We start from the raw sequence: 11,863 nt of genomic DNA, 5'->3' as shown, positions 1-11,863 counted from the left end.
TGCGGGCACTGGCCCGCGGCCTCCACCACGGCACGGCCGCCTCTCGCGAGACAGGGTCCGGGCCGCACCTCCTTCCTCTCTGCCGTCCCTCTCTCTTCTCCCCGCCCCTGAGCGGCGGCGCCGCTTCCTCCTGAGCCGGGGAACCTCGGACGTGGCGGGGCCGCTCCAAGCCCGGAGTGCCTCACACACAAGTTCCCCCGGGCGGAATTTCCGCGCTGCACTCCATCCAGGGCGCGCCGACCCGTCTTTCCAGGTACACAGCGCCGGCGGGCCGGGGAAGGCCGGAGCGGGGCGCCACACCTGGGAGGGCAGGGGCGGGCGGGGCTCGCGCACGCGCGCTGAGGGGGCCTGCGGGGCCCTGGGGGAGCGGGGCGTCGCGTAGCGCCGCCCGGGAGGCTCCCGTCCTCCGCCTCAGCTCGGAGAGAGCCGGGAGGATGGCTTCGGAGATGGAGTCGTCGCTGGAGGTCAGCTTCTCGTCCAGCTGCGCCGTGTCGGGGGCGTCCGGGTGTCTGCCTCCCGCCCGCTCCCGCATCTTCAAGATCATCGTGATCGGCGACTCGAACGTGGGCAAGACGTGCCTGACCTACCGCTTCTGCGCCGGCCGCTTCCCCGACCGCACCGAGGCCACGATCGGGGTGGACTTCCGAGAGCGAGCGGTGGAGATCGACGGCGAGCGCATCAAGGTGAGCCGGTGGAGGGGGCGCTGGGGTGGGGGCGGTGGCTGCCCGGGCTTTGCGTCTGTCTGGACCCGCACCGTGGCTCCGTGCGCCCCGCGTGCTGCCACGCTGGCGTGCAAAGTGCTTTTGTTGGTAGCAAACTTCCGAGGCGGTGTCCCCTCCTCACCCCTAAGGTGCATCAACTTTACCTGGGGCATCTTGTCTTCAAAAGAGAAGCACGTATGATTTATGATTTGGTAAGTTCCCAAATGACGCACAGGCAACGTGGGGGTGTCAGTGGTGTAGGGGACAGTCTTTAATCCCCGCCCCCATTGCCCGAGTTAAGTGCCGGGAAATATTTTCAAGCATAGAAAACTCAGGTTATTTCTTTTCATTTGAACATTACATCAATGCTAAATATATTGTGGAAATAAAGCCTGTTGCGTTTGAGGCAGTTTCTTTATGATAACCAATATGATAATCTATTTTCCTATTGAAGCATTATGTGTGTGATGGTTCGTAAGTCTTGATGCAAGCGTAGACCGTCTCCCAGGTGGCTTCTGAGACGTCAGACACTGTAATCATAGTAGGGAAAGCCAAGACAGCCAGGACTGGGATTCTGAAGGGTTGAATTCCTGGGACTGCAGAATAAGGACCCTTGTCGAGTCAGGGACCTCCTGATGGTGTAAACCTTGACACTCTATTGCAAAACCACTAAGTTTACTTAATACTACTCCTTAAAACCTGTGAAGTCGGGGTGGGGGACTACAGTGAGACCCCATCTCAAAATACGAAAACAAATCAAAACCTGCACAGGAAACCTAGGAACTACCCTGACTTCTTTGGCAGCTGCTTTTACTCTGCTTTACTTGGGTCCTCTACCTCAGTCTACTTAGAAGAGCTTTGATTTGCCCCTCCTACCTTCTATCCTTGAGGCACTGAGTTTCTGTTTTTTGTTTTGTTTGTTTGTTTGCTTTTTGAGACAGGGTTTCTCTGTGTAGCTTTGGAGCCTGTCATGGCACTCACTCTGTAGACTAGGCTGGCCTCAAACTCACGGAGATCCGCCTGCCTCGGCCTCCTGGGAGCTCTGGGATTCAAGGCATGCGCCCCCACTTCCTGGCCAAAGTTTCTGTTTCTTTGCTCCCCACCCCTCCCTGCCCTCAAAGAGCTTTTACTCCTAGCAATGAAAAGGGGAAGTCATCCGAGTCAAGAGACCACCTTCTCTAGGCCCTTGTCTTTTCCATTCCCATTTATTTTTATGTGTGGGGGTGCACATGTGTGCATAAGAGTGTGTGTGTGTGGGGTTAAGTCTAGACTCTATATGTTCACGCCAGTCTTCTGAAGTTGCTCTCCATGTTACATTTCTGAGGCAGTCTCCTAATGAATCTGGAGCTCAATGACTAGCAAGCCCCAGGGATCCTCCTGATTCTGGCCCCCTAGGTCTGGGATTGCAGGTGTTGAGGTCCAAATTTAGCTTGGTCAATACTTTCTTCTTCTTTTTTTGGGGGGTGGAGGGAAGGCAAGTTTCTCTGTGTAGTTTTGGAGACTGTCCTGGAAATCTCTCTGTAGATCAGGTTGGTCTCGAACTCACAGAGATCCGCCTGCCTCTGCCTCCCAAGTGCTGGCATTAAAGGTGTGCACCACAGCAGCAAATACTTCCTTGACTGGGACTGATCATCTTGTTCAGGCTGCCAGTGCTGCTCATCTGGGTACACTGCAGTATAAAGGAGATTCATGAGAACAGGGTGTGATTCAGTGGTAGGGGCTTACTAGCATATGCAGGGCCAGGTGTTTTATCCTTAGCGGGAGCCGAGGAAGGAGGTTTGTATACTTGGCAAGGAGAGAGAGTTGGGTGGAGGTGATTTTTTTTTTAAACAAAACTGGGTTAGGTATAGACATTGGTGGCGGGAGAAAAGATGGAGGCTTCTGGTGAGTTCTTGCTAGCCTGGGGTGAGCAGCTGTGGGGAAGTTGCTCAGGCTTTGGAGCCTGACTCAGGTGGAGTGTGCGCTGCTGAGAAGCTTTGGGTTGTGGTGTAGCTTGAATTTGTCTCCTGAGCTCACATGTTGGAAACTTAATTCCCAAGTTCCTAAATTAATGAGACTTGGAGGTGGGACATATGGGAGGTGACTGGGTCCTTTGGATTTATGAATGGGTTAATCCCTTCGTAGATTAATTAGACTAATCTGTTGATGGGGTAAGTTCATTCATAAATTAGTGGATTAATCTCATTTATGGATTAAAGGGATATTGGGAATGGCTTGTCTGCCTGTAAAGCCATGAACCAAATAAAAGTCTCTGTTCTTTAGTCAGCCCTGGAAAGTTTTGTTATAGCATCAGAAAACAGGCTAATGTATATGGGCTGTCAGGCTTTTTGCTTTTCTGGCTTTTTTTTTTTCAGTTATATTTTTTGTATATTTATTTGAGTCTTCTTTTAAATTAAAATTTATTTATATTTCTTGTGCATTAGTGTTTGCCTATATGCATGTCTAAACTGGGTGCTGCCGTGTGGGTGCTGGGAATTGAACCTGGGTCCTGTTGAAGGGCAGCCAGTGCTCTTTTGTTTGTTTCAAGACAGGGTTTCTGGATGAAGGCTCTGCGATGGCATTTAAGGTAGTCTTCAATCTCATTATAGGGGAAGGGCATTTAAGGCAGCCTCTCACTATTGCTTAGATTCTTAGTTGGGGTCATCCTTGTGGATTCCTGGGAACTTCCCTAGTGCTGGATTTCTTGTTAAGCCCATAGAGGCTCTCTCTATTAAGCTGTCTCTTTCCTTGCTCTCCTTCTCTGTTCTTCCTCCACTGGACCTTCCTGATCCCTAATCTTCTCCTCCCCTCTCATCCTCTCCCCTCCTCTTTTTCCTCCCTCTGTCCTCCTTTCCCCCATGCTCCCAATTTACTCAGCAGATCTTGTCCCTTTCCCCTTCTCGGGGAGTCCATGTGTCTCTCTTAGGGTCCTCCTTGTTCATCCAGTAGCTGATGGAAGCAGAAGCAGAGATTCACAGCTAAGCACTGAGCCAAACTCCTGGAGTCCAGTTGTGGAGAGGGAGGAGTGATGAGCAAAGGGGTCAAGACCATGTTGGGGAAACTCACAGAAACAGCTGGCCTGAGCAAGTTTGGCAGCTCACAGACCCCAGACTGACAGCTGGGGACCTGCATGAGACAGAACCAGGCCCCCTGAATGTGGGTGTCAGTTGGGGGGCTTGGGCAGTCTATGGGACCGCTGACGGTGGAATCAGTGTATCTATCCCTAGTGCATGAATGGGCTTTCGGAACCCATCCCCTATGGAGGGAGACTCTCTCAGTCTAGATACAGAGGGGAGGGTCTTGGTCCTGCCCCAAATGATGTGACAGACTTTGATGATCCACCACGGGAGGCCTCACCCCACCCCCCAGTGGATGGGGCATGGAATGGGGAGATGGAGGGGGGAATGGGAGGACGGAGAGAGAGGGATTTGTATGTGAAATAAGATTGTTTTAATATATATATATATTTTTAAGATTCATTTATTTATTACATATACAGTGTTCTGCCTACATGCCAGAAGAGGACACCAGATTTAATTGTAGATGGTTGTGAGCCACCATGTGGTTTCTGGGAATTGAACTCAGGACCCCCGGAAGAGCAGTCAGTGCTCTTAGCCTCTGAGCCATCTCTCCAGCCCCCTTAATTTATATTTTTGGTTGTGAGCCTACCCTTTAATGTCTGAGCCATCTCTCCAGCCCAGTTTTTAATTTAAATTAAAAAAGACAGGGCTTCTCTGTGTAACAGCCTGGCTGTCCTCAAACTCAATTTGTAGACCAGGCTGGCCTCCTGAGTGCTGGGATTAAAGGCACTTTAACCACTGAGCCATGTCTACCCTGAGGCAGTCTTCCTATGTAGCCCTAACTGTCTGGAACCCTCTTTGCAGACCAGGCTGCTCTCTAACTCACCTAGATTCACTGCCTTTACCTTTATTCCCAGCACTTGGGAGGCAGAGGTAGACAGATCTCTGAATTCTCAGCTAGCCTGGTCTACATTAAGTGCAGTGACTCTTTTTGTTTGTTTTTTGAGACAGGGTTTCTCTGTGTAACAGTACTGGCTGTCCTGGAACTTGCTCTGTAGACCAGGCTGGCCTTGAACTCACTGTGATCCGCCTGCCTCTGCTCCCGAGTGCTGGGATTAAAGGTGTGCACTGCTCTGCCTGACTAGCGCAGCCGTTCTTAACCCGTGGGGAGGGGGTGTCGAATGACCCTTTCACAGGAGTTGCTGAAGACTGTCAGGAAACACAATCTTTACATTAGGATCACTAACAGTAGCAGAATTACAGTTGTGAAGCAGCAATGAAAAAATTCATGATTGGGGGTCACCACCACATGAAGAGCTGTATTAAAGGGTTGCAGCATTAGGAAGGTTGGGAACCACTGACATAGTGAGTTCCAGAAAAAAGAAAATTCACAGGTATGAGGAATAGTTTCTTAAACCTAGGATCTGTTTAAGTCAGTCATTGGCTTAGAATGAAGAATGTACTTACTTTTCTGAAAAACAAAAAAATCTCACCAGCCGGGCGTTGGTGGCACACGCCTTTAATCCCAGCACTCAGGAGGCAGAGGCAGGCGGATCTCTGTGAGTTCGAGGCCAGCCTGGTCTACAGAGCGAGTTCCAGGACAGCCTCCAAAGCCACAGAGAAACCCTGTCTCGGAAAAAAAAAAAAAACCAACAAAAAAAAATCTTACCAAGTTATGGAGCCATGGGTGGGTGTGGTAGTGTCCATCTTTAATCCTAACACAGGAAGCAGAGGCAAGCAGATCTGAGTTTGAGGTCAGCCTGGTCTACATGGCAAGTTCCAGGACAGTCAGGGAACAGTGAGACCCTGTCTCAAACACCTGCCTGCACAAGAGTGCGTGCACACACACATGCACACACACACACACACACACACACACACACACACACACACACACACACACACACACACACACACACACACACACGTCCTCTTCGTCTGTCTACCTGTTCGGGGCATCTGACAGATCACCTTAGTCTCATCTGCTAGAGAAGCATGCATTGGTTATGGTGGTGGTGGTGTTAGGGCTTGGATCCAAACCCTGCCTGTTAGGTGAGTGCTCTACCACCTCTACAGCTAAGCTACACCCCAGGCACCTAAAAATATTTTTTGTATCATGTGTACTGGTGCTTCCTGCATGCATGTTTGTGTACTGTGTGTGTGCAGTGCCTACAGTGGCATTAGCTTCTTCTGGAACTGGAATTACAGATGATTTTAAGCCACCATGTGGGTGCTGGGAATCCACTCCTGGTCTTTCGGGAGAGCAGCCAGTGTTCTTAACCTCTGAGCCATCACTAAAGCTCTCTATGCCTTTAAAAAAAAAGGGGTCTCATGTACCCAAAGCTGACTTCAAAGTCTGTATAATCAAGGATGACTTTGAACTCTGTGTGTGTGTGTGTGTGTGTGTGTGGCCAGAGGATGGTGTCAGATGTTTCTTTCAGTTTCTCCATTGCTGTGTTTTTTGAGACAGGGTTTCATTTCCCATACCTAACCTTGAACTTGTAAATCTCCTGTCTTTACCTCCTGGGTCCTGGGATTACAGGCAAGCACACATGGTTTATGCAGTGCTGGGGATTGAATCCAGGGCTGTGTGTGATGGGCAAGCATTCTGTGGACTAAGCTCTGTCCCCATCCCTTTGTGTATAAAATCTTTGTAAACCTTTCCTTAAGCTAGGTGTGGCGGCACATGTCTTTACTCTCAGCACTCCTGAAGCAGAGGTGGATAGATGTATGAGTGACAGGCCTGCCAGAGATCCATAATGTGAAGTTGAGCCAGGAGGATGGCCTGAAATTCAAGGCTAACCTGACTACTTCATGAATCGCAGGCCTCCTTGTCTCAAAAAAACAAAAAACAGAAAAACTGAGCCAGACATGAAAGCACACCTTTAATTCCAGCACTCACAGATCAATCTACAGAAGGCTCCTCAGACTATGCAGCTACGTAGTTGAGCTGTGTGTCAATGGTCACCAAGCCTTAAAAAGAGTCTCCCTTTCTAATTCCAGGACAGCCAGCGCTACACAGTGAGAGCCTGTCTAAACATACACAATATAAAAGAAAGAAAACAAAACCCCAGAAAGTCTGTACTTGCTAATTGATTTCTGAGTGCTGTATGTATATGCTTGAAAGAGGGAAATCTTGTTCACAGAATTTTGGCAGATGAATAAAAATGAATTCCTTAAATAAAAATGCATTTGACTTTCAAACTGGCTGTCTTAATCCGTCTTAATCCATATGTTTCCTCCTTGGCTGTTTAGCGGTGTTCCTCTCTCAACAGACACGTTGCCCTGACAGGTGCTTCAGTAAAGCCTGGTGTGTTGAGATTTAATCCAGTCCTCCATCAGGGATCAGCAGTCACTACTCAAATATGTCAGTTGTTTCTAGCGGGAGAAGAGAGATTTTGCCATGTTAAAGACAAGATGTTAATATTAGCTAACGAGAAACAACTGAGATATCTCCTCCCCATAAATCAAATATATTAAGCATACAGAATGCTGGTACAGTGTAAGGAGTAGGAAACTGTGACAGTCAAATGCTCTACTTCCTGTTTTTGTGTGACATGTAATCTAAGAATGAGCTTTGTATGATTTTCTGTGCTGGGGATTGAACTCAGGGTTTCTTCATTACCTGCTACATAGCCAGTATCTAATCCCTAAGCTGTACCCCCAGCCATGTTTTTGTATGGTTGGAGAAAATGAAAATTATATAAAATTCAGAATCTACCAGATCATCCTGATGTAATCATTATCCTTTACTCCCTAAATCCACCTGGCTTCCTACTGCAGTTTTTCCAGTAGGAAACTCCTCTCATGAAAATCCTAGCTGCAGTATCCTTTTAAGCCTCCCTTGGAGGTGATGGAGCACTTGTCTGGCATGTTCAAGACAATGGATTTCATCCTCCGTACTGGGAAAAACTTCAGACCTGCCTTTGAACTTTGTGCAGCTCAGCTGATCTCATTTAGGAACAGCTAATACAAGCCTCCCTTTGCCGGGTGCCTGCTGCCTCTTCCTCCAGTCCTGGAGGTCAGCCAGGTTGTTTGCTGGTTCTCGCTGTGTGCTTGGAGTATCCCTCCTGCCTGTATTTTCCTGAGAGATTTTCCTTCTATGGAAACCTCCATAGCACTCCCATCAAACGGGATCATCTTACTGTATTGTGCATCTGTCTTCCCTGTTAGGGCAGGATCTGGGTCTGATAATGCCCCTATTTGTGGGTTAGAGCTCAGGGCCTAAGTGTTGAGTTATGCAAACAGGTCAGTTGACAAAGCGACAAAGAAAGCTAATGAGAAGACAGGCGACAAAGCACAAAATACCAGGTGATTGTTGAGGCTACAGCCAAAGGTTTCAGTCACAGTCTTTCGTTGATGAAGGGCGCCCACCTAGGCAGGTGGTGGTAACTGGAGGCGATAACTCCAGCAGCAAAGGTCTGAGAGTGAGGCGGAGCATCCACTTTAGGGTTTTAAAGAAAGATTTCGTTTATTTTTATTTTATGTGTATGAGTGAATATGCATCATGTGTGTGCCTGGTGCCCACAACGGGGCCAGAAGAAGATGTTGGGTTCCCACAATGAGGGCGATGAGGCCCAGAGTGGATGGCCCAATGGCGAGACGCCCTTGACACTTGACACCCTGCGTCCCTCAAGTGTCTCCCTGACCTGCATGTGCTCATCACGGCTTGTGTGCACCTGTATGCAGGCATGTGTGTGCTTGCAGGATAAAATAAAAACCACTCAGTACATTTGACTCAGTGTTGGCCTTTCATAGCTCCAGCCCACAAATTTCTGAGTGTTTTGTAACTTTTCCCCTCAATTTTCTTTAAAAAAATAAAACATTATTTTTAAGACCATACTTTTCAGATTTTATCATCTGTATTTCTAGTCACATGGTGACTAGACTAGAATCATGATGTCTAGACCCCACAGGTAAGACAAGCTGGAAAGTGGCGAGGTGTTAGGGAGTAGGGAGAGGTGGTTAAGTTGCTTGGTACCTGTCACGGGACTCAACTTGTTGACTTTGCCTTCTGCTTGCCACGCCTCAGATCCAGCTGTGGGACACCGCAGGACAGGAGCGGTTCAGGAAGAGCATGGTCCAGCACTACTACAGGAACGTGCACGCTGTCGTCTTTGTGTATGACATGACCAACATGGCCAGCTTCCACAGCCTGCCATCTTGGATAGAGGAATGCAAGCAACACTTGCTGGCAAATGACATACCTCGCATTCTGGTTGGAAATAAATGTGACTTGAGAAGTGCCATTCAGGTGCCCACGGACTTGGCACAGAAGTTTGCTGACACACACAGCATGCCTTTGTTTGAGACCTCTGCCAAAAACCCCAATGATAACGACCACGTAGAAGCTATATTTATGACATTGGCTCATAAGCTGAAGAGCCACAAGCCACTGATGCTCAGCCAGCCTCCCGATAACAGAATTTACCTGAAACCTGAAGCAAAGCCTGCCGTGACGTGCTGGTGTTAAGTCATAGGGATGTCTGGCGTGGGTCTGACTGAGTCTGAAGGGACACTTCCGAGTAAGAGTAATTAAGTTTGTAAGATTCATTTTATTTTTTTATTTTTTTTTATTTTTTGGGTTTTTTGAGACAGGGTTTCCCTGTGGCTTTGGAGGCTGTCCTGGAACTCGCTCGGTAGACCAGGCTGGTCTCGAACTCACAGTGATCCGCCTGCCTCTGCCTCCCAAGTGCTGGGATTAAAGGCGTGCGCCACCAACGCCCGGCAAGATTCATTTTAAAGGCAATGGATCCTCCCACTGTTACCGTTGTTGCTCTGCCTTTTGTATCCCGCATTCTCTTAATAAGTTTGTCACTGTGACAACACAAAGAAAAGGCCAGTTTACAGTTGGGATTGAAGCAAAGATAGGAGGACCCAGGCTGTCTTTCCAGTGCCAGCCCGGGGAAAGCAGCCTCCGGTGAGCAAGATGGGCTCAGGCCTGGTTCCACCCCATGTCCCTGGACCATGAAGGAAGTGTGTGTAGGGCAGGCACACTTACTGAGCAGAGCTAAAGGCAAGTGACAAGTTAATAAGGTGCTTTTCGTTTCCTGTGGCATCTAAGCACTAAGAAACTAATCAAAAGAACCCACTTGGAGTTTATTTTACCCATGACTTTTAATTGAAATGTCAAAGCAGGCTCCTGGGTCCCTTGCCCTCTGCTCCTAGTCGGTTGGGAGACTCAGGGCTGATTCTGTCGACGTCCATTTGGCTGAGGGCTCTGAGGGCATGCCTCAAGTTGCTGAGTCTACATGTTTTCCTGTAATAGTATTGTTGGGTCAGTTTTTTTTTTTTTAATGTTTGAATTTTATGGCCATAAACTGCTCCTTGGTATAGAAAATGAGTTAAATATTGAAAATTATCTTATCTGCCCCTCACTGGTGAAAGAAATTGTTTTAAGAAATTTTGTTTTGCTCTAAATACTTTCAGTTTGAATTTAAGACTTTGCACAAAGAAAGTAACACATTTGCATATGAAGCTGTTTGCAGAATGGGTGTAAATCGTGCTTGGCCTCATTCTGACATCGTACAGCCCTGGGCAATTTTACAGGAAATTAGGAAATTAAGCCAAAATAGGCACTCAAACCTAGTTTCGGATTTTTTGTTTCATTATTCTGAAGGTCCCAGTTGGAAACTTTAGTTACAAAAGCAAGTTTATTCTATTTAATGAACTAAGTGTAAGTAAGACTTTTAAGAGATGGGTGTACAATTTTAAATATTAGGGCCCAGGTTGGCTCTATTTGCACTTAGAGAGATTTTCTTTTTTTAAGTATGGGGTCTCACTTTGTAGGCCTGATTGGCCTGGGACCAGGGTAGTCTGAGACCACCTGCCTCATCCTCCAACTGCAGGGGATTAAAGGCTTGTGCTCCAGAACTAGCCTGTTAACACTTTTCTTAATCATGCTAGAATTAAAGATTAAAAATTGTCTTACCTAAATTAATACTGATCGTGAACTATTTTTCTAGTGAAACATGGCTGTAGTAGCTGGCGCTGTAGAAGGATTTACAGAAGGGAGTCTGTTCCTTGTTTTTCCCACTCTGTCCAACTGGGGAAAGAACAGGTAGGATTCCCGCACATCTGTACGGTCCTCAGTATGCCTTTTAAAGTAACAGACCGTTTCTTTTTGTAAGGCGTTAATGAGCATTCTTTACAATTCTGTGAAAAGCCTCATTTCTTCCCTTAGTATTTATTAATTAAAACATTTGTATCTTATTTGTAACAACCTACCACCTTAGCAGTTTCTTCTTTTAAAAAGATACTTATCACAAAACAATACAGAGAAACCCTGTCTCGGGAAAAACAACAACAACAACAAAAAAAGATACTTATCAGGAGAGCAAGATTCTCTTTAGATGTATTCCAAAGTGTTTGTGAATGAATGGCTGTTGACATCACTTCCAGAATAATGGTGAGCTGACATGTAGTTACTAATTTTTAAGCACAAATCACACATTTTGTATCTCTGTGAATTTATTTTATCTGACATTTAATTGGAAGTATCAGATGCTTTAGAAAAATCTTAGTTTGAGAACCCAAAGCAAACTACTGTAGAATGTGTTGAGGTTGGCTGTAGACTGCTTGATTGTACTGCTCTTTCATGTTTCTTCAACAAGTTCAGTAGTTTGCTGTACGAAACAGTGTCACGCTTACATTTCTCCTATGAAGTAAATAAATCATCTTTGCCATGAAGAAATCGTGTTCTGTTTTCCTTGTTTTCTGTGTTGAACATAAAGAAGAACATACCTCCTTCCCTGTCTGCTGTAGTTTTTAGAAAATATATATAGCCTGTAGTTCCTTAATTTGAAAAATACAAAATCTGGTATTTATTTCATTTAGAAACTTTCAGATTTTGGATTGGGATATTTTTAGATTGGGTATTCTGAACCGATGAAGTTGATGTAGATAACTAAAAACAAATCCAAAGTCTAACACATAAGGGGGTTCTCAAGAATGCTTAGTGCAGACAACCCAGGTTCTAAAATGGCTGGTGTGTTTTTAGCAGAGTGAACGAGTACTAGAGATGGAGAAGGCAGAGTGTGTCAGGCACACGTCTAACCTAGTGTGGCGGTGGGCTTTCAGGGGACCCTGCTCCTGCTGCTCAGCTGCGTTACCTTAGTTACTCTTGCGTTCCAGTGCTGGTCTACATCCAGACAGCTGTCTTCA

General features: G+C 46.8%; 1 protein-coding gene across 1 annotated transcript; it reads left to right on the top strand.

Moving 5' to 3' along the window:
• The first annotated feature begins 335 nt into the window (after positions 1–335).
• Positions 336–11,389, top strand: Rab33b (RAB33B, member RAS oncogene family). Its single transcript, XM_005077485.4, has 2 exons — positions 336–683; positions 8,733–11,389. Exons 1-2 carry the CDS (start codon positions 435–437, stop codon positions 9,171–9,173), a joined length of 690 nt encoding a protein of 229 aa, XP_005077542.1. The 5' UTR covers positions 336–434; the 3' UTR covers positions 9,174–11,389.
• Positions 11,390–11,863: the final 474 nt, after the last annotated feature.

This window comes from Mesocricetus auratus, unplaced genomic scaffold, assembly GCF_017639785.1.
Source record: "Mesocricetus auratus isolate SY011 unplaced genomic scaffold, BCM_Maur_2.0 Super-Scaffold_100011, whole genome shotgun sequence".
NCBI classification, from domain to species: domain Eukaryota; kingdom Metazoa; phylum Chordata; class Mammalia; order Rodentia; family Cricetidae; genus Mesocricetus; species Mesocricetus auratus.
Note: the sequence above shows the minus strand (reverse complement) of the source record. Positions and strands in the feature narration are given on the sequence as shown.

What these genes read in the sequence shown, in the direction of transcription:
- Rab33b (XM_005077485.4), top strand. Translation starts at nt 435, where the DNA reads ATGGCTTCGGAGATGGAGTCGTCGCTGGAGGTCAGCTTCTCGTCCAGC. An exon ending in TCGACGGCGAGCGCATCAAG is followed by an intron (nt 684 to 8,732) that starts GTGAGCCGGTGG and finishes GCCACGCCTCAG; the next exon opens with ATCCAGCTGTGGGACACCGC.